The following is a 23,107-nucleotide window of genomic DNA, read 5'->3' on the forward strand; positions in this document are numbered from 1 at the left end:
TTCACCCGTGGATTTTGCAGGAAGAGGAGGAGACTGAACGAGCGACACGCCTCTTTTCACGGCTGCTGCAAAAATAAGCTACAAAGACACTTTGCATGCACGTGCACACACACTCACGTATTCAGTCATACAGGGTTTGGGGGGGGGGGGGGGGGGGGGGGGGTAAAAAAGACGTCTCTGCAGGTTAAATTTCAGCGTCCATGTTTCAAGAAGTTTGCTCGACGAACAAATTCTCCTGAAGAATAGTTCGTCGTGCTTCTTTGTGTCGTGAGAGAGAGAGAACGCGTCACCTTTGTTTTGGCAGCATAAAACCAAAAAGAATCAAAAGAACCTTTTATATCCTCAGCTGCCTCATTTTGTGCGGACTGTTGTTCAGTGGAACGTTTTCTTTCCTCGTCGCTGTTACAAATATTCTGCTCAAGATCAGCCTCAATACAGGAAGTCACAATTAAATACATTAAAATGTGCTTAAAAGGCAATAAAACAATACAAGAAAGGTTAGTAATGAAGAGAAGCAGTAGATTAAAAACCTTGTTTTATAAAACGCTTCCTGTTACTGATCCTTTATTATAACGAACCATTTCAAATCCTACAAAAAGGAGTCCGGATGAGTCTCTTGATTCTGTTTTTATTGGGATCAAAGTAGCGTTTATTGAGCCCAACATGCGCTGAATCTCCCGTAATCAATCACAGGAACAATTGCATCAAGAAAGCAAGAAAATAAATGTTCTTACGTTGAAGTTCTACTTCTTGAGAACTCGTTTTGTTTTTAAGAAGGGAACCGACGAACGGAGAGAAACCGTATTTAATAAGATAAGTAAAGAGGAACCTGAACCCCGTTGGGTCGGATGGTGCTGAGTTGGTTTCTGACTGAGAATCAAAGCTCCCACACACACACACACACACACACACACACACACACACACACACACACACACACACACACACACACACACACACACTAATATGCACAATTTACAGCTATTTTGCAAAGATGAGTTGTAACTGAAGCGGCCTCATTGATCGTCTGGAGGCAGTCATGACAAAAGTTCTTGTGATAGTTTGACTACGTGCAATACAAAAAAATATACATTAAATATAGTTTTATAAACACTTAATATCTTTTGTTTTGAACGTGTTTTTTTTTCGTACTGAAATGTACAAATATATTGGTTTATATATATATATTTTCTTTTTTTTCCAGTTACAACATGCTGCTTATTGTGGTTAATATTATTTACATTATTATTATTATTATTATTATATTGCCTGTTTTTTCCTTTTGTTGTGGCTTAAACGTGTTGCTTTGTGAGTGTGTTGGGTTTTGAAAGTAATGTGCCTTTAAGGAGACGATGGTGAGGATGATGAGGATGATGAGGATCAGTGGTAGAACATGGATGGTTGAGACTCTTCACCTCCTGCGGGCCGGGCTGGTCCTGGACGCTGGAGAGGAAGAGGAAGAGGAGGAAATAGAAGGAAGATCTTTCTCTGTTTTAAAATGGTTGAACAAAGGGTTATTGTTTGGTGCATTGTCTTTATTTATCCCAAATGACCACATGTTTGAGTGTTGTGTCACGTTTGTCACCTTGTTGCTTATTGACAATCAATAACTGAACACCAAACTGTTCCAACAGTATTCTGAGTTTAAAGTGATTCTCTGATGCAGACGGAGAAACGTGAGGATCTGATTTGTTACAGAATATTTTTTTATTTTATTTTGCCTGACAATGTATTGAGTTTGTTTTTCTGTAAATGTGCCTTTTGTTCTAAAGCGAGCAGCAAAATCTTAAAGTCTTGATTTCATCATCTACAGACCTCTTTTACCTGTTTTTAATATTTATCTGAGGAAGTTGTTCCACATCCACACCGGCTTTGTTTACACCAACCATCATCTTATTCTCGTCACTAACTCACGTTATAGGAATAATATTAATATTCTAAACTTTATTGAAGCCTGCAGAGATCATCCAGGTTTCCCTCATTCGTCATAAAGATTTAAATTGGTTGATTTAATCTTCAGATCTTTAAAACTGAGTTTCTCCACAAAGATTCACTCAAAAGCACCTTTTTTAATCTTGTTTATTTTCAAGCAGATATCTGCTTATAGGTTTCATGGAAATAATAATTCATCATTAAAATAAAACGGTAATAGATAAAAGAAATCTTAGTCGACTATATAGTTGCATTGGTGGATTTATTCGCATGGATGCAAAAAAAAAAAAACATGCAATCACGACACATTTTTATGTTGTTTGTGTTTTAAAGGAGGTCAATAAACCAGCATCCTGCATGTGAACAAAGCCGCTGTTGCCCGTGAGCTTCCCAGATAAACCAGTCTGCTCCAGAGCAGGATCCATTGTGGGTGAAGTGCCTTGCTCAAGGGCTGCACGGTTGAGATTAAGGCAGACTGGCGTTACTCTTCCCCATCAGGGTTTTCTGTCGGACTGTTTCTTTAAAAACAAAGCTTTAAAAGGAGAGCGTGATGCGTTTCCTGTTTCTACGGTTTGACCGACAATCTTCACCGACTTGATCTCTGGTTTCTTCTGTGTGTTTTCTTTTTCATTTTGTATTTCTACTCTGAGGAGCCTCTTGTCGTCTCCTTGATGTACGATACAACTCTGTTACTCTTGAATTTATATTTATACAGATATACATATTTTTTCTATCTTTTATCCCCCCCCCCCCTCCCCTAAAACCACCATGTCTACGCAGTATTATCGATGATGTAATGTGGACGGTTCTCTCTGTTTTTTACATTCATGTATGAACTGAGAACTTGTAAAAATGCTTTCACATCCTCGTGTGTAAAATGTATAAATTAAATTAACCAGCTTGGACTCGTGCTTTTATTTCACTGCGTTGAAGGCGTCTGTGTTTGTCTTCCGGATCATTTTTAACTGTTATATTTCAGAATAACTGATATTAAATTTGATCCTTTTCACACACTTTTGGTAAAATTGAGCTCATATAAAAAAAATCTGTTTACTATTTAAATTAAATGTAATTAATACAACGCAGGATTTAAATTCTGTGTCATGACCGACAAGATGTAAATAAAAATGATTAATAAATAAGGAGGAATGAGAGAGATCAGGGATTGATAATAAATAATTACTTATACGATAAATTAATTAATTACACTAACAGTGGAAGACGTCTTACTATTGTTGATGGAAACATGAACTCAAAAGTTTATTTTTAAATTACCAAAAAAGAACCACTATATTTTATCTGTAAAAGCAACAGAAGCACAGCGTAAAACTCAGTTATAAGTCTTGCATTCAATTTTACTTTAATGAAAGTACGGAAATAATATCAGTATAAGTAATCGCTACTCAAAATGACCACTTTTGTATTAATACTCATTTATTACCATGAAGGTGAAATTTATAGTTGCAGCTGGTTGAGTCTGAGCTGTTTTGATTTAAATATAATCATATCTACTAACTCTTGTATGTAAAATCGTATTTCTACAAAGTACAGCTGTAAGTACTCAGATATTTTAAGTAAAAGTATTAATACCACAGTGTATACATACTATGTTATAAATATAAACAAACGAATCAATTATATATATCAATTGATTGGTTTATTTATATTTTGCATTAATAATTAATCTGCAAAGTAAGTAGTAACTAATATTTTAACTAATATTGCCAATTAAATGCATTGGAGTAAGAAGTGCAATATTTGTCTCAGATATAAATTAGTGGAGTTTGGAGAAATTGAAAATACTCAAGTAAAGTACAAGTACCTCAACATTGTATACAAGTACAGTAACTTTAGTTGAGTATATGCAATTACTGTTCTCGTCATATTTTTGTATTCATGCTAAATAAGGACTTAAATCAGAAACCCTGATTTGATATTTCATAACTCTGTCTCCACGTTAGAAGTTGACGGGCTGAACCCGGGCTCGAACCACCGCCTGGGTACCAAGCCGCGCTGTAATCCCACAATGCAGAGCGCGCATGGCGCGTCATTGGAGAGGGACGACGATGATGGCGGCGGTCGGTGCACCAGAAGTGATCACACAGCTGGAAAGCGCTGCCAAAGTTTTAATGGTGAGATATTTCACGTATTTTCTCGCCATGATGGCGGCGGGCGGGACGTTTGTGTTGACTTCGTGTCGCGTGGAGTTTAACGGTCGGAGGCTCGCGACTACTCCCAAGTTTTTTTTCATAATGTGTTCAGATTTACCGGAGAAAAGGTGTGTGAGCGATGCGTGGCGCCTTCTCCCCTTTCCTCCCTCCTTACTGTCTCCTCATCCCGCATAAAACCCCAAATATCCCCCCCCATTTTGTCTTCCGTCTTTCCTAAAAACCCACCGTCATCATCACAGTAACAACACATCACGCTCTCAACGTGGCTCCAGAAACTTCAGCGGCTCGCGCTCAGCCGTTAAGTTTTGATTCGGAGTTGATCTCGCGCTCAGCCGTTAAGTTTTGGTTCCACTCTGTGTGGAGCTCGCGCTCAGCCGTTAAGTGTTGATTCACAGCCGGTTGTAGCTTTAGCTCATTATGTACCTCCTATACAAACACCATCTTTACGTCCAACGGTTGCCTCTCTCTCTCTCTCCCCCTCCTCTCCCAGCCTCCATTGGAGTAAATAACTGACCACACTCGGCTAAGAGCAAGTGGCTAACCACCATGTGTGCATGTCACGACTCTGTGATACATTAGCTAGCTACAGCATCGTCCTTTCTGCCATTTAGCTTTCCCCTTGTGTGTTTTATATTTTAACTGCCTCTGTTTTTAAATATAATCCAGAGTCTGTTGTAGTAGCTTCACGTGACATGTTTCTACCTTCATGTTAGCCAGCAGGTGTCTCGTGAATAGACGGTTAGCATGGCTGTAGGTGTTGTGGATCATAATGTATACCATGTGTTTTAGTGTCTGGGTTAACAAGGAACACATGCAAGAGGAATTTGACATGTGAAGTTGTCTCTTTAGTGTAGTTTATACACAATAATGTACAGGAAGATGGAGGTAGACATACAGCTGTAAACAAGGTAAACAAAGCTGAGCAGAGAGAGGTACACATGAACTAGTATGAACACATACTATAGGTCTATGTGTTGGTCATTGCTGCTTTTTATAAACATCGAACAAAAAGTTCGGAAATTAGTGTTTGGTAGATTATTTCTCTGTTGTAACTATGCTTCTTGGCAAAGAATTTTATACCGTTGGAAAGCCTGTTTAGTTACCTTTCAAACGGTGCCCCAATTGTAAGGAACATGCGTTTCTGGGATGAGCAGCACAGCTGAGTATGTGGGTTGCGCCCATGAAATATTTGCCAAATCTTTTCTGCCGGTGTCGGCAACACCTGCACTGGAACCTGAACATGTGGAGGAACGTTATGTTCAGCGATGAGTCCAGATTCTGTCTAAGGAAGTTGGATCGTAGGGTCAAAGTGTGGAGAAGACGGGGAGAGCGCTATGCTGATTGCTGCACCGATAGAGTAACACCTTTTGGTGGAGGCAGTGTGATGGTGTGGGGCGGCATCGCCATCACTGGAAAAACGAGGCTTGTCTTCATTGGAGGCAATCTCAATGCAGAGAGATATCGAGATGAGATTCTGCAACCAGTGGCAATCCCATTTCTCCACAGTCTGGGACTGAACTCCATCCTCCAAGATGACGGCGCTCGCCCCCACAGAGCGGTTTATCAGAGACTACCTCCAGAATTTGGGAGTAGAGAGGATGGAATGGCCTGCCAACAGTCCTAACCTCAACCCAAGTGAACACTTGTGGGACCAGCTGTTCGTGCCAGAGTGACCAACACAACCACGTTGGCTGACTTGCGACAAATCCTGCTTGAGGAGTGGAATGCCATCCCACAGCAGTGTGTGAGCAGGCTGGTGACCAGCATGAGGAGGAGGTGCCAGGCTGTTGTGGCTGTGTATGGTTCTTCCACACGCTACTGAGGCTCCTGTTTGTTAAATGAATAAATTGTAAAATTGCCAATATGTCTTGTTTCTTCCTTGTAACTGATAGACTTCAATCATCCAATCCACCAAACAAGAGTCGATGGCAACAGCAGAATAAGCTGTTTGGCATTGGCAGAGAAGATTTGGCAAATTTTTCATGGGCGTAACCCACATACTCAGCTGTGCTGCTCATCCCAGAAATGCATGTTTGAAAGGTAAATAAACAGGCTTTCCAACGGTATAACATTTATTGCCAAGAAGCATTGTTACAACAGAGAAATAATCTACCAAACACGAATTTCTGAACTTTTTGTTCGATGTTTATATATAAGTGGTCTGTAGGTTGTAAACAAACACAGTGCAAAGGAATAACCATTAAATGGGTAAAATAGTAATATACTGTATATTTATATACATGTATTGGGTGGTTATATACAGACAGTATGTGTTTATATACATTACAGTCATTTAGCAGACGCTTTTATCCAAAGTGACTTACAATTCAGATTCTATCACATTCATACACCGTAGGCACAGCTACGGGAGCTATTTTGGGGTTAAGTGTCTTGCTCAAGGACACATCGACATGCGACTAGCAGAGCCGGAGCCGGGGATCGAACCGCCGATCCTCTGATTGAAGGACGGCCCGGCCCTGCTATCCACTTAGCCATGTTATGTTATGGCACGTCCACATTTTACAGCACTTTCTTTGCCTAAACATCCTGTTTTCTTGGACAAGTTACATAATGTAATGTCTTATTATGTCTATAAGTTTATTAGTGCACGTTTAATCCATCTCTCATTGAATAAAATATCATATTCCTGCAAACAGCATCTTAAAAATCACAAATATAAGAAATGAGAAGACAGAAAATGGTAGAAATAAACCCGAGTGTAAAAGATGCATTTTGTTTGCAGGCACCGCCGTCCATGGTCAGCACAGAACAGAGGCAGCATGCTGAACACATATTCCTCTCCTTCAGGAAGTCCAAGTCCCCTTTTGCCATCTGCAAGCACATCTTGGGTAACTATTGACATCATTTAAGCCATAATTACAACCCTTTAAATGTTTGTTTACATAATGCCACTGTTATGGGAGAAAAAACAACACAAATATGTAAATATTTCCTGCACTAAATGCTCGAGGGATTAGATCTGTTCACAGTCTGGGATATGTCCATGATTTGCATCAAACACTCTGTAATACAGCAGCAAAGTTTTCCCGTTATAAACACAACATCTAAATGCACAAAGCAATGAATTTAAACCCACTCCCCCACAGAGACCAGTAAGGTGGACTATGTGCTGTTCCAGGCAGCCACGGCCGTCATGGAGGCCGTGGTGCGGGAGTGGATCCTGCTGGAGAAGACCAGCATCGAGTCTCTCCGGGCGTTCCTCCTCACCTACGTCCTGCAGAGACCCAAGTAAGAAAGGGGGAGGGGCATAAGTACACCTGAGAGTGTGTGTGAGGTTTATAATGAGAACACTGATAGACCTCTTCTCTAACTAACACAGTTCCTGAAATGCTCCACAGTCCTTTTCTTGGAAAATTGAATGGGATTTAAAAAAAAAAAATTTAACTTTAATGCTCAAAATGTGTTGGACAGTTGCATCAGCTGGTCTTCATATTATGGGAAGTCGAGGCTGATGCTCATAATGATCCGTTTCTTCTTGTGTCCACTGGTTAAAAACACCATAGAAGAAGAAACGAGTCAGAGTCTCTGCAGTGACGGGTTAACAAAACTGTTCAACAAACAAACGAGCGAGAGGGATTTATGTTTATTGTTGTTTGAGTAGACGAACACAAAAATGCAATAAATTTAACTTTTCCACCTGATACAGGCCAAAGACAAGAAGCTGCAGCTGTGATTGAAGCCTCAGACACAACATTTAGTAACAATTAGTAACATTTAGTAACAGTAGACCAGCAACTCAAGTGTTCTGAGAGGTAGAATCACTGTTTTTATGAATGGAGTCTGGTGTGTTTGTAGAGATCATAGATAACGGCTTCAGTCCCCTCAGAAAGGTCTGTGTGACAGCAAGATAAAGAGGTGAAAACATTCTGATATTGATTCTTTTAAGAGTTTAAAATACGTCCACAGCTTACTTTGCTCCATCTACTGTAGTAAGACACTGACTATCCCATAATAAGCAGCCCCCCCCCCCCCGTCTCCCTCCAGCCTCCAGAAGTACGTCCGTGAGCAGATCCTTCTGGCCGTGGCGGTCATCGTGAAGAGAGGCTCTCTGGACAAAAGCATCAACTGTAAAAGCGTCTTTCACGAGGTCGGACAGCTCATCAGCAGCGGGAACACCACCGTGGTGAGAGAGACGTGTATCAGAGCACAATGTGATCTATTACATGTTACAATAAAACAAATAACCCATCGCTGTTTATTTATACATCATTTAAATATCCTCAATGTCAAAGCTCAGCACAGGAGCATGAAGTTCTTAATGATATTTATGAGTGGTAGAAGTACCTCTACACAAGTACTGTACTTAAATACTGATTTGAGGTACTTGTTTTATTATTTGTATATTTATTTCTTCTACTTGATTGCAATTCAGAAGGAAATATTTAGCTTTCCTTTTTTCACCTTTTTTTTGTAAAACTACTTTAACAGGAGTTTGTGTCAAAGCTGCTCTATTACAACACACCAGACGTCTCCTCCTCATCCAGTAGGGGGCAGTGTTTGATCTGTTTACTGAAGTGAACTAGAACAGTGCTACTGTGAGGGCTGAGAGATGCACAAGAACCAGACATTATTTACTTTTTAAAGTTTTTCTTATTACCATGTTCATTCCCTTTCTTTTCTTTCCTATTTACTTGCTTTCTTTGACTTTACTTATATACTTTCTTTCTTTCATTTCTCTCTTTTTATTTACTTACTTGCTGTCTTAGTTGCTTAATCACTTCCTTCCTTGTTCCCAAGGGAAGTTTAGGCCTCCAGTTGCTTATACGACACACTAAAAATCCCTGACACACACGTCACTGGTTACTAGTTCATCTCTAGCGGCTTGTGAGTAACACATGTAGCTCCTGTTCCATGATGATTTCTATAAACCGTTATCCTTTTCAGGATGGGCTCTGCTCTTCTACCAACTGTTTCATGATAATCAATAGTTCCTGTGATCAGGTTGTAATTCAAAATAATGGATGTCGAAAATATATCTATACCGTCTCCCAATTCCATACAGTACACAATACACAGTGTACTCTCTAGTGTACTTTTATCCTCACAAAAGAAGCCAAATGTTTCTGTTCCAAAGATGTTTGAGAGCTTCACTCAGCTTTTCTCTCCAACAAAACCACAACTTGGTTTAATGTTTTGCAGCTGCTCCGTTTACTTTATGTGCTGCAAGAAATCAAGCTGCATAATGACTTAATTGTTTTTCAGTAAACTCACTTTTAATTTTGTTGTTCTTCCAGCGCGAAACACACACACACACACACACATCATTTCTCTATTTCGTGCCTCCTCCTCCTACTTATGACCCGAAAATCAATCTCAGAAAGAAGAATGTCTCGATTCCTAAAATACATCTGGAGGAGAGAGGAGGCTTGCAGAAAGAGCTGAGGATGCACAGGTGCATCCTTTGCTGAAGTCTTATTGACACCCGTGATGTACCTCTCATTCTACGGACGTCCCTTTAAAATGACAGATGTCTCATTTAGTTAAATCTCCTTCCTTCTCTTCCTCGCCTCCTCCGCTCGCATCTCAAGTGGGAGGGACTAGGAGGCGACGACTGCGACTGTATATAAGAAGTGAGCGTAGACCTGTCAATCACTGTGTAGCCCCGCCCTAAAGCATCCCCTGCTTTATGGTCTGTTTGACTCTAAATGGACCATAATGTACTAAATGAACATCATGCTGTATTGAAGAAGACTTGAAACTAGAGATTGAGACCATAAACTCATGTTTACAATGTTTACTGAGGTAATAAATCAAGAGAGAAGTAGAGTCATTTTCTCATAGACTTCTATACAACCAGAGTATACGGCTCTGGTAGCGGCAGCGACCTGTCAATCACAGCCCGGGCGAGGAAAGGGACCAAGGTTGTACAAACTGAGAAATGAGAAGTCTTCCTCCGTGAAGCCTCCTTCGCTCCCTCTGTGTAACTCCCCGTGTAACCTCTGACCTCTGTCTGATCACTCTGTGCTGCAGCAAACGCTGGCCTGCTCCATCCTGACCGCTCTGCTCAGCGAGTTCTCCAGCTCCAGTAAGACCAGCAGCATCGGCCTCAGCATGGAGTTTCACGGCAGCTGCAAGCGTCTCTTCCAGGTTTGCCCTCTCACCTCACCTCACCTCACCTCCTGTCACGTAGTTTCACGTTTTAATGCTTTGATTCCTCAGTTAATTCTCCTTCCTCTCCTCCAGGAGGACGGCCTGCTGCAGATCTTCATGTTGACCATGGAGGTGCTGCAGGAGTTCAGCCGCAGAGAAAACCTCAACGCCCAGATGTCGTCCGTCTTCCAGCGCTACCTGGCTCTGGCCAACCAGGTGCTCTGCTGGAACTTCCTGCCACCCAATCATATCCTTTCTTTGTCCGAAGCTGACGGGGAGTCTTAACACCTGGAGAGGTCAGGATGATATATATATTTAACGTTTTTTAGATCTTTACTCGTGATTGGATACCTACATGTGCAGTTTCTGGGTTTCCATTTCACATTTTTTGTTCTAAAAAACATATTTGACAGAGTAATTACTCCTAGTTGGGCACAGGATATAATCTTAAAACTCAGATAATCCCAGTAGTTCTGATGTTTGTAGTTTTAGCCATCGACTCTCATTGGTTTGAGATTTTATTCATTCATTTAACTGCTGAAATCTGCCAACATGGCGCTGAAGCAACAAAGACAGACAGATTTTCCAACCACATTATCGAAACAACTTGTTTAGAAGTTGCTGAACATAAAGGATTTATAATTTATCATTGCATTTATGATAAAACAATGAAGAATAAGGACAAATAAATAGAATTAAAACAGCAGAATGAGACGAGATAAAACTTGTTGGAATGTCCTCCAAATTGTAGTGTTTTGTGTGTTCGTCCACGTATTTAATAATTAACGTTATTTATATCGCTCAATTATGCATGAAATGCAAACACAAGGTGCTCAACATAGAAGAAGATAATCATCAACATTTATGATAAACAAAGGAAAATTAAATTGAAACAGCAGCGATAAAACAACCATCAGATTAAAAACATGTCATCAGATTTATTTAGAAAGTGTCATCAGATTTGTGTGAATATATATTTATTAGCAGATGAGTGTGCGTTGTCCCTATAGGTTGTGTGTGTGTGTGTGTGTGTGTGTGTGTGTGTGTGTGTGTGTGTGTGTGTGTGTGTGTGTGTGTGTGTGTGTGTGTGGCTCTACAAACATGTGATACCCAGGAATGCATATCTGACCATCAGTTTTACTTTGTAGTGTGAGGCAGCACTCATCCATATTATCTTTACAGTTGGCCACATTGTTGAGCGAACTTAGGCACTTAGTGTGAGTGTGTGTGAGTGTGTGTACACGGTCCAGCCTCATTACAGCCAACTATCCCGACCAGCCTGGCATCCTCTCTGCCTGTCTGAGGGGATCTGGAGTGGCGCTCTGCTGCCAGCCAGAGCCATGTATCACTTTCAAAGAGGTGTGTGTGTGTGTGCACCCCCCCGCCTTGGCTTGTTCAGGCTCCCCTTGGTATGCCTGGCACGCTCGGTTTAGTGTGTGTGTTCACAAAGATGCACTTTTAAGTCCTCTCTTTGTGTGTGTGTGTGTGTGTGTGTGTGTGTGTGTGTGTGCGCAGTAGATGAAGCCACCAGAGTGGCTCCTCTGCATGTGATGGTTGAAGCAGGATACTGAATATTTAATCTTTAATTCATTTATAAATTGATATAATCTCCGTCACTAAATGCAGCAGTTCTTATTATCTCCTTCGCATTAAATGTAATCACAATTTTTGGTCATATTTTCACAGTTTTGTTGCATTAATGATTTTCAAGTGTGTCTGTGTGCAACCTGAAGATGCTTGAGTTGATTTAAATGACGTGAAGCATCGATAGCTGGATCAGTCATTCATAAAATGAGGCCTCAGGCTGCTGGTTGTCTGGAAATAGAGCCGTCGTTCTCCGGTGTCTTGATGTTGAGTGTCTAAAGAAACACAAATCCTCAAATCAAGTGGCGTCCTTTAAAATCCAGTGTGTGTGAGTGAGTGAGTGAGTGAGTGAGTGTTTGTGCGTCTGGGCTGTTGTTGAAAAGGAGAACACGTTGATGAAGGCCGCTGGAGGCCTGAATGAGTGTGGACGCCTGTCTGCGAGTGTCACAACACGGCTGTGCGATGTGGGCGTATGCCGGTGCATCGGGGGGGCCACACACACACACGAGCCTTTTTACAACAAGGCGTTCCTCCCGAGCGGCATGCGTGTGATCTGTCCTCGCCGCCGTCTGAACCCTGGTGTCATCTGGCGGAGGCACGCTCCCCGGGCGTCGGTACGACACCGTGTCACTCCACACCGGTCTTGACTCGGCTCGGGGTCGCGGTCGGGCCTCGAGGCCGCGGCGGCAGTCAGGTGCTGTAAATGGCTGTCGGGGATGACGGATAGATCACCCTCCAAACCCCAGTCCGCATGTCTGAGTCCTCTTTGTGCTGTTTAGACGTGTTTCAGGGAAATCTCTAAATGTATCTTGTTGTGCATTTTGATTCCTCCCTTCACCAAGTGATGAATGTGTAGCTTCAGATCACTAAAACTCAGTTATTTCAGATTAAAGCGTGGCTTTCCCCGCCTCCTCCACAGAGGCTCCATTAGAAGTCAAATACTTAGTTTATTTTGAGCGAGACGTAATAAAAGCGGCATTAACGTGTCCGAGCAACAATCACCTCTTCAATCAGGAGTTATTCTGGTGCTGAAGAGACGACAGCCTCACGCCGGCTCCGTATTCTCATTAGCTGTCCTCAGGTCAGCGTGTAGGCAGCGTGGCCCTCGGGTTAAGGTCGGGATTGTGAGTGTAAGCTGATGCTGGGTGTTTGCCTCGGCCCTGACCCGTACGCAGAATCCTCAGCCTCTGCTGTCTAAACATAAAGATGCACATTCAGCTGTTTCACCGAGTTCTGTGTGATTTATTTGAGACATTTTCTTATTTTGCAACGACTCGCAAAAGTCATTTTTTCCCACTTTAATGTTATTTCTGAAACAACAAAATAGAGCAAATCAGGAAATCAACATACACATCTGGTCAAATTAATATGTAGATTTTCTTGTAATGTTTTTCCATCATAGATATAAATATATCCTTAACAAAGACAAAAGATATAAATTATTATTATTGTAAAATAAATTAAACAAAACATAAAACACGCTGTACTCTTTAAAAACGTCTTTTATTACATGTATAAAAAGTAAGTCGTTGCTCTTCATCAGAAAACAAAAGGACTATTTTTGGACATGAAAGATTAGTTCTCTAAGACGTATAAGCGGTAACTAAGTACCTTCACTCAAGTACTGTACTTCAGTACAATTCTGAGGTACTTGTACTCGACTTTTTCCATTTTCTGCTACATCTGAAAAGGGAATATTGTGTTTTTTACTTTACTACAGTTATCTGACATTAAGTTACTTTGCAGATTTAAATGAACACAAAATGTAAGTCAACTAATACCTTTATTATTATTATTACTATAGATGAATTTACCCAGCGGTCTGAAGTAGTTAAAATGAGCTCCATCTTGTTTGTTTTGATGCTACTCTTGTACTTTCAGTGAGTAACGGTGTGGAAGCTTCTTGTTCGTTCTCTTCTGTGTTCCTGCAGTGATTCAAACTCGTCTCACAGAAGATGCAGTTCATGCTTCTAATGTAGATTAAATAGAGAAGAAGACAAAGAGCTCTTATGAGCAGTAACCATCGTGGAGCAAAAAAAGACAAAAGCACAGACTTGCAGATTAGCGTTTTAGATTGATATTATTTGCCATATTCTTAATTTCTCCTCTACTATGGGCTTATATCTCTCCTTACACCTCGTAATGCAGCTTGTTACTGAAATAATAAAAGTTGTCGGGCTGGTATGCAGCGTATAGATTCAACACACAATACCCTGAGGTCTGAGTCGCCACCTTCATCCACAACTTATCACGTTCTGAGCACGGTGGGGTAATTGATATCGAGTCTTGATTTGATTCAGTGGTGTGAGGATTAATGGCATCTGCTGTCTGAACAGATGGGGCTGAACAGTAGACGGGAGGAGGAGGTATTCCTGGACTGTTATTTCACATGGCGAGGCTGCAGAGCAGACTTACAGCAGGATATATCACTTAAACCCCACCACGCGCCATAGCATAGCGCTGCTCGCGGCGGCGGCTGGCAGGCGGCTCGGCCCGTCTTCCTGCGCCGCGAGCTCCGTCCTCAAGTCGGGAGGATCAGCCCGTAATGAATAAAGGATACAGGAGAAGCTCGCTAATCCGCAACCCCTCGGGCACGCAGGGCGCTCGGACCGGCGTAATGTTCAGATCGCTGAGATTGTCCACTTAAAAGCGGTCATGAAGATACTGTCGCGTAGATCTGTGCGGCGTCTACACATTGTTCATTGTAAGAGGAGATGGGAATGTGAGGAGGGATTTGATTTGTTGCACAGGAGCTTAATGAGCTATAAACTAGACCACGGCTGTTGTGAAATTCAGCCCATTTATTACTGATCACATTGCATAAGTTAAACATTTGTAAACTGTGCTGTTGAATATGCTTTTCTTTTACTGGTCCAAGCATCTACTGGGCTCCTTTAATCATGGAGAATTAAAAATGTATGAGACACGAAAAGAGACAATAGAACATATAGAAAGGAGCAGAAGAGCAAGAAAACACATTTAAAACTGTGTGTGTTGCTTTTAATTCTTTTCACTTGATATATAGAATAAACTACAAGTTAAGGAGCTGAAACACAGGTTTTTAAGTCATGCTTTGACTCTAGCGATGATGTCAGTTCATTTAGTTTCAGACTGAAATATCTCAAACATTTGATGAATAGTCGTGATAGTTCATGTCCCCCAGAGGATGAATCGTAGAGGCTTCGGTAATGCCCTGACTTCTCCTCCAGCACCAGCATGAGGCTGACATAAACTAACTTTATTTTCCCCAAACTCATCGGGCCTCGAGCAAGAATCACTGGTCCGATCAGAGTCGTTCTTGAGTGGCTTGTACGCGTGATTTAGGAGAACTTGTCGCATTCAACAATTTTCACATATTTGGAATTGGGTTGGAGTTGGTGGCGTCTTTAGTCTCGTTCACATAAAGTTTGGCACAAAGAGAAACAAATCCAATCTGTTGATCTTTAATTTATAGCTACTCCACTTTTGTCAGCATGTGGTAACACAATAAACAAACAACACAAAGATGACAAGATCAAAATGTCGCCGTTGACATATTGTGATGTCTTCGTGGTCGGAGAGGGGCTCAGCCCACATTTGCTGCTCTGCTGTCATGTGGTTGGTTTATGCACAGCGTGTCATGCTGAATTACAGCCCATGAAGGAAAGAATTATGGCTTTTTATTGCAACCCCCTCATGCTTTGAAGTGTACGTCGACGCGCACTACCTGGGCTACGGTTCACATGCAAGCAGAGCCATAAATACTGGACGTCTGTCGGTGCAAAAATGGTGTCTGGCTTCAGCCAATAGAACAGAATCAGGCAGGAAATTACAGTTGAAATGCTGGTTGTTTCTCTGCCAAAGTAACTGGCAGTAACTACCAGCAGCCGTCTTGTTGACTGGTGACTGGTGTTGATTAGGTTATTATTACAATGTGTGTTTATGTGCTTGTGTGTGCATTTGCCTGCAAATTTGGCAACCGCACGGTGGGAACTAAGCGAATCTCGTGTTTGATTGAACATCTCGTTGAATGTGTGTCTGTCTGGCGGAAAATTGACGTGTCACGTTAGTTATTCTGGAGCCTGCTGGAAGGGTTGAGATAGTAGCAGGTGATGTCTTTTAAAAACCCACCAAACCCCTCAGCCACATGTCCTCGTCACTCCGCGCACATTACTCATCCTGGAGGCATGTACGCAACGCACGCATCACACACAGATCTTTTTTCCAGCGGAGCAAGTTGTAAATTCACTTGTCAACTCAGCAACTTGGATTTTCTTTCATATCTCAAGAGCTTAAAGTGAACACTGAAACAACCGGGAGAATCAGTTTCATACTTTCATTTTAGAGTTGTTTTCAATCAGGATTTCTTTGCCATGTTAATCATGTATGTGTTTATTTTAAACACAGAGAAACACACAACCAACATCAAAGCCTTCATGTTTTCAGTGCGTCTTTAATGCAACAGTAGATAATCTCCACACTAACCTGAGCTAAGACTGACAACGTAAATCACATGACCATCAACAGATTGCCGCTGGACACAAGAATTGTCGCAAAGTTTGCCTCCTGCGCTTGAACACAATAGTAACGTTATAAAATACAAACTGCACAACAGCTCCAGCGTAGACGACACGCTCAGAAACCCTGTAATACGTTCTCCATCTTGAAATGAAGCGCTGGTATAAAAAGCCCTCAATATGTACGCCCTAAAGCATCCCCTGCTTTATGGACCATCATTTACTAAAGGAACATCATGCTGTATTGAAGAAGACTTGAGACTAGAGATTGAGACCATACATAATGTGGATAATGTCTTTTATTCTGTAGTGTGATTTGATTCGTAAAGTCTTACAGATGACTTGTATTCTTGATGTTCTTCTAGACAAATAAAACCCTTCAGAGATGATCAGTTTAACATATTTTACGTCATGAAATCGGTCTTATAGATTCTCTCTTCTGTCCAGTTTTCCCTCCTGATTCAGAGCGTTTCAGTCTTCGTGGTGTCGTGACCCGTCAGACCCGTCGGACGTGTGCGTCCAGCTGTGTGAAATAGTCCAGAGTAGCCGTGTAGTTATCATTCCTGAGGTCTCTGGTGAGTTTTGTCTCAGTCATTCGATCTGTAGGAGGGTTTGTACGACCTCTGGTCCCTCCCCGCCGAGACGGCCTCCCAGCTGCAGGACTCCGTCTAGAGAGAGTCTCTCTACGTCCTCGTGTAGATGCAGACACACACTTCTATTTAACCGGGTTCATTTTAACATAGTTCTCAAGAGAGACGGGAAAGTTAAAGGACCAAGAGAACTTAAAAGCAAGTAAAGAAGCAGAATTTCATGAAGTGGAAATAAATAAATGACTAAAAGAGAACCCAGGACCTCTTCAGATCATGAGTAATAGTTAAAGCAATAAATAGGACCTTAGTCACATTGCAGAACCTTCCTTCATCCTTCTTCTTCCTTCTGTATAGAAAGGTTCAGATAGAGGTCTTCTGCCTCACCACCACTATTTTTAACAAGGCCTGAAAGCCAATCATTGGACACACACACACACACAGTCTCTTAGACAGGTGCCAACTTTTGTGCTGAAAAGCGTGGTGTGTGTGTTGTGGTGTGTGTGTGTGGTGTGTGTGTGTGTTGTGTGTGAGAGAGTGAGAGAGGGGAGTGACTGTGGGCTGCTGTCGGAGGAATGCTTTTGACCTCTCCGGCCTCGGCCGCCGTTGGGCTTTGATCAAACATTCCTCTGGAAGTTTCCTCCGTTGTGCCGTCACCGGGCAGAGACGGAGGTTTGATGTGGAAGAAGAGAAGAAGAGTCATTTATTGTTTGATTTATGTTTTATTCTTTTTACAAGCTTAAGAAGAAAACATTTGCAGAGTATACTCAAAACAAACCGAAACCAAAGACATTATTGGTTCTAATACTTCCACCTAATCTCCATGAAGGATGTTAAACCGCTGCTTTTTATTCTATTACAATCAATACTTCAAGCTGAAGTGACGTTTTACTTACTATATTTAGTTAAAGTATCTCTAGACTATATTAAAAATAATAAAAGAGAATAAACTGTAGACAGAGTTGTGGTTATGATTGTGTGAGTTACTGAAATACAAACTAAGGAAAAATGATCCGTCACTGGTCGGCCGTTGTAAACATTGTTCAAACCCACATTTATTTTTATTGGATATCCCAAAGTCTCCAAATACGTCATGTAGAAATCTAGAGAAACATAAAAGTAGTTCAAGTTCTTTTTTTTTTATTGTTTATTGATTTGTGCTCCTGCAGATTTGAATAAAATTAATATTTAAAAAAGGGAAAAATAAGTGGAACAAAAAACCTGTTTAGGATCTAAGACCTGAAATAGTGCAGCAGCTAAAATACAGGAACATAATAAAATATATATAAAGTTAAATATAATACTGTGGTAGCCTGACGAGTATTGGTGAAATGTATAAAGTGTAACCTTCAAACTTAAAGGGTAGTGAAATGATGTGTAACATCTAAAATGTTTCCCTATTGATGTAAAAGTGAGTTAGAGCAGAAACGATGAATGATTAGTGGAGTTATTGTTTCTCTCTCTCCACTCTGTGAAGATCTTTTTTATTCAGGAGGAAGTTGCTGCGGTTTAGGATTTATTCTCTATGAAAGCTGTGTTATGTGTTGTAATTTAGAAATACACAAACTATAGATTTATACTTGTCTTTATATTTATAACTGCGCTTTCTGTTCTCCAACACCGACTCTCCTCTCTCCATCTCTCACTCGCGCTGTGTCACATGACCCGATAACAAACACAAAGGTAAACAAAAGTATTTCTCCGGAGGCTTCTTTCCATAAAGTTCTCAGACACCGATCAGAACTATCCGAGTCTGTCGGTGGCAACAACGAGCTCTTTTAGTGGACGTTCACTGCAGCGTTCTTCCTCAATACTGTAATTCAGATACGTGTGAGGAGAGAGTGAGACGGAGAGAGACGCTTTGGTGTGAGCAGAGAGAGGAGCCTCGTTAGGGAGAGGGGAAGTTAAAGTGGGGGATTCTTGATGACTTCAGGAAAACGCATGATGTGGGTGTGTTTTTAGGACGGGAAGTGTTGTGGCTGCGTGGGGAGAAAGTGTGTGCGTGTGCGTGTGCGTGCAAAGAAAGACTTAAATCAGATGAAAGTGAGTTATTTTTGCAGGAAGACAACATATTTTTAGACAAAAGAGGAGAGTGTGTGATAGAAGTGTTTGGAGTCTTGTTTCGGTCTTTGCAAAGCCGTCCGGAGGAGAGACGAAGCCATTGGCCGAGGAGGGAGGGTCTAAGTACAACAAGGAGTCTGTAGGACGTCTTGTGGACGGAGAGCCTCGATTGGCTGCAGCCAGAGAGAGAGAGAGAGAGAGAGAGTGTGTGTGTGTGATCCTGTAAGGAAGCAGAGGGGAGAAATCCGAGTGTGCACAAGGAAAAGGGGAGGTGAAGAAGAGGACGAGTCAGAGGGTAAAGATTGGAGCGAGGAGACGAGGACAAGAGGGTGGGAAAGAGGTTTTCTTTGTGGCAGATAAAGAGCTGACGAGGGAGAAGGAGAACAAAGGAAGGAAGGGAGGGAGGGTGAGAAAATTCAAACTGACAGGATTAATGAGAGGGAGTAACAAGTGAGTAGTTCTCTGCTGCCAAACCAAAGACACCAGAAATACCCATTGAGAGGGAGCGCAGTGACAGGAGCTGGTGTTTTTAGTGTGTGCCGCTCCTCCTCCTCTTCTTCCACCTCCTCCTCCTCTCAATGCTGTTGTTGGCCTTAACTGCCGGCGGGTCACTGGGGCGCCACTACATCGCCATGTTCGAGGCCTCGCAGAACGTCACGCTCAAGCCTACGGAGAGCTGGAGGGAAGCGCTGCTGGACACCCGCGTCATGGACCTCTTCTTCACCGTGAGTATCCCGTCCGTCTCTCCGGAGTCTCTGAACAGACTCACAAACTTGTTCCGGGTCACATCTGTGTCCTCCTTTCTATTGTCTTTTTAATGGCGTTACCAAATGAACCTGTCAACACCTGCAGATGCACATCATGCTTGACTTTGTCAGTGAATCTGCATCCGTGTGTCTGTGTTCCTCCTTCATTTGTATCCCTCTAGATGTTTATTTATGATAAACACAGTTGCATGTTGGACAAAGAGTGTCTGCAGGTTCTGGAAAGTTAAAATAGGTTAACATCTTTAAGCTTAATCTGAACTTGTCACAGCGGTTTTACGTTTGTGTGTTCGCTTCTATTTCCTTTTAACTGGCGTTGCGAAAAATGGAAAATCTTTTATATTAAGTTGTTGAAGCCTGCAGATGTCAGATGCACTTATTGTTATGGATCTGCTTCCCTCCGTCCGTCTGTCTCCCATCCATATCTTTCTGTCAGGGAGGTCTCTGTCCTCTTCTACCCTCCTCCTCCTCCTCCTCTCTAGATGGCGGTTTATTTATGATAAACAAAGAGCAAAGACGTCTCACTTGACCTCGTGTTTTTTGGCGCGTGTGAGGTTTTCACTGGTTTTGTGGGTATTTTCTGCGGACGCACCATTAAGCTGATTTATGGGTGCTGTGCAGTGGGGTCGTGTTATTGTGTTTCTGTCCAGAGGACCGCCCGGTGAAGTCACTGTGTATTTTAGTGCCGTGGCTTTGTGTGTTTTAAGAGGCGGCCCACGCTGGCTTAGTGACCGGTGTGGGAGGAAGAAGTGTGGAACAAACCGGTCAGTTCAGCATCCATCGCCAGATACTGCTCCACTACTCGGCATGTCTGCTGCCCTGCTGCCAGATACTGCTCCGCCCCTTTAGCCTTTACCTGCCACTACCTGTCTCACTGCACAGCCTCTGTCTGCTCCACTACAGTCCACTACCTGTCTCACTACACGGCCTCTGTCTGCTCCACTACAGTCCACTACCTGTCTCACTGCACAGCCTCTGTCTGCTCCACTACAGTCCACTACCTGTCTCACTGCACAGCCTCTTGTCTGCTCCACTACAGTCCACTACCTGTCTCACTGCACAGCCTCTGTCTGCTCCACTACAGTCCACTACCTGTCTCACTGCACGGCCTCTGTCTGCTCCACTACAGTCCACTACCTGTCTCACTGCACGGCCTCTGTCTGCTCCACTACAGTCCACTACCTGTCTCACTGCACGGCCTCTGTCTGCTCCACTACAGTCCACTACCTGTCTCACTGCACAGCCTCTGTCTGCTCCACTACAGTCCACTACCTGTCTCACTGCACAGCCTCTGTCTGCTCCACTACAGTCCACTACCTGTCTCACTGCACGGCCTCTTGTCTGCTCCACTACAGTCCACTACCTGTCTCACTGCACAGCCTATTGTCTGCTCCTCCACAGTCCACTACCTGTCTCACTGCACGGCCTCTTGTCTGCTCCTCCACAGTCCACTACCTGTCTCACTGCACGGCCTCTTGTCTGCTCCACTACAGTCCACTACCTGTCTCACTGCACAGCCTCTGTCTGCTCCACTACAGTCCACTACCTGTCTCACTGCACGGCCTCTTGTCTGCTCCTCCACAGTCCACTACCTGTCTCACTGCACGGCCTCTTGTCTGCTCCTCTACAGTCCACTACCTGTCTCACTGCACGGCCTCTTGTCTGCTCCTCCACAGTCCACTACCTGTCTCACTGCACAGCCTCTGTCTGCTCCTCTACAGTCCACTACCTGTCTCACTGCACGGCCTCTTGTCTGCTCCTCCACAGTCCACTACCTGTCTCACTGCACGGCCTCTTGTCTGCTCCTCCACAGTCCACTACCTGTCTCACTGCACGGCCTCTTGTCTGCTCCTCCACAGTCCACTACCTGTCTCACTGCACAGCCTCTGTCTGCTCCACTACAGTCCACTACCTGTCTCACTGCACAGCCTCTGTCTGCTCCTCTACAGTCCACTACCTGTCTCACTGCACGGCCTCTTGTCTGCTCCTCCACAGTCCACTACCTGTCTCACTGCACGGCCTCTTGTCTGCTCCTCCACAGTCCACTACCTGTCTCACTGCACGGCCTCTTGTCTGCTCCTCTACAGTCCACTACCTGTCTCACTGCACAGCCTCTGTCTGCTCCACTACAGTCCACTACCTGTCTCACTGCACAGCCTCTGTCTGCTCCTCTACAGTCCACTACCTGTCTCACTGCACAGCCTCTGTCTGCTCCACTACAGTCCACTACCTGTCTCACTGCACAGCCTCTGTCTGCTCCACTACAGTCCACTACCTGTCTCACTGCACGGCCTCTTGTCTGCTTATGTTGACGTTCAAAGAGATGAACATCATTTTATATGAGGTGATTTTCAGGTTGTGTATTGTGATATTAATTCAGATTTGTCAAAAAGATCACAGTTAGTGGTGTTTCTATGTGGAAATGTATGTTTATCTTCTAGATCTGTCTCTAACTGTGTTTAACTTGGTGGTTATGGATGTCTGGTCACCACTGCTGAAGGTCTCCTCTGTGGTTCCAGTTATTATCTTACATGCAGCTGGTTTAAAGTGAAAATAAATCCGCATTCAGAGCCAAATCTGAATGCGTTTCTATTTTGATTGAGCACTATTTTGGTGAAATCGTGGTTGTGTTTTGTTGAACAATCTCTGCCTGATAATCACGAATGATTGACAGTCTCTGAAGAGAAGTCTGAATTCACAAAGCAATCACAAATGACTGTAATTGGCTCTGAACGGCGGCCGTAATCAGAGGTTCGTTTGTTTGTTGCACAAAAGCGCTCGGCCACCAATCAGCGATTTGATTGGCCGGCCGGGTCGTGAATAAAAATGTTTGTCATGTTTTCGTTGTGGGTTTCTGTTGGCTGCTGGAATCTGCAGGATGCGTTTTGTGTTGGTTTCAGTTTTCAGGCCTTCAGTCTCATCTCTCACTCCGGTATTTCTAGTAGCTCAACTGTTTATTATTGTAAGGCTGCTGTGGTCAGCTGTCTGTCTGTGTGTGTGTGTGTGTGTGTGTGTGTGTGTGTGTGTGTGTGTGTGTTGTTGTTGTTGTTGGCGCATATCTGTCTCTGTGGGAATGTGTCAATTTGAGTCTGTGCAGTGTGTGTTTGTGTGTGTTTATTCAGTTTAATGGGGTCTTCTGCCGTCTCAGCTGCTGTGTATCCTCAGCTGTGAGGGGTAACAGGCTGGTGTGTGTGTGTGTGTGTGTGTGTCTCTGAGACACGCGCCATCAGGGTCACAGTCCACAGCAGACCGGTGGCAGGATTAGAGCCCGGCCCCAGGATTAGGGGCCCCTGTTAACAACCGCAGTAACCCACCCATCACACACACACTCTGCACCCTGTGGAGGGGCTCTTGGTGGGGGTCTGTCTGTCAGTCTCCCATTAGCTGGCTCCAGGGCTCCT

At 43.1% G+C, this 23,107-nt stretch overlaps 1 protein-coding gene across 1 annotated transcript in view; it reads left to right on the forward strand.

Annotated features, from left to right (window-relative positions):
* Window positions 1–3,953: 3,953 nt before the first annotated feature.
* Window positions 3,954–23,107, forward strand: part of xpo4 (exportin 4) — a 46,194-nt gene continuing 27,040 nt past the window's right edge. The window contains exons 1-7 of the mRNA XM_076111436.1: window positions 3,954–4,064; window positions 6,847–6,952; window positions 7,211–7,352; window positions 8,109–8,247; window positions 10,095–10,211; window positions 10,308–10,460; window positions 19,554–19,667. Coding sequence (XP_075967551.1) covers window positions 3,972–4,064; window positions 6,847–6,952; window positions 7,211–7,352; window positions 8,109–8,247; window positions 10,095–10,211; window positions 10,308–10,460; window positions 19,554–19,667 — 864 coding nt within the window. The 5' untranslated portion in view covers window positions 3,954–3,971. The remainder of the gene's footprint in view (window positions 4,065–6,846; window positions 6,953–7,210; window positions 7,353–8,108; window positions 8,248–10,094; window positions 10,212–10,307; window positions 10,461–19,553; window positions 19,668–23,107) is intronic.

Source organism: Anarhichas minor, unplaced genomic scaffold, assembly GCF_050575085.1.
Source record: "Anarhichas minor isolate MPS153535 unplaced genomic scaffold, ASM5057508v1 ptg000004l, whole genome shotgun sequence".
NCBI lineage: Eukaryota > Metazoa > Chordata > Actinopteri > Perciformes > Anarhichadidae > Anarhichas > Anarhichas minor.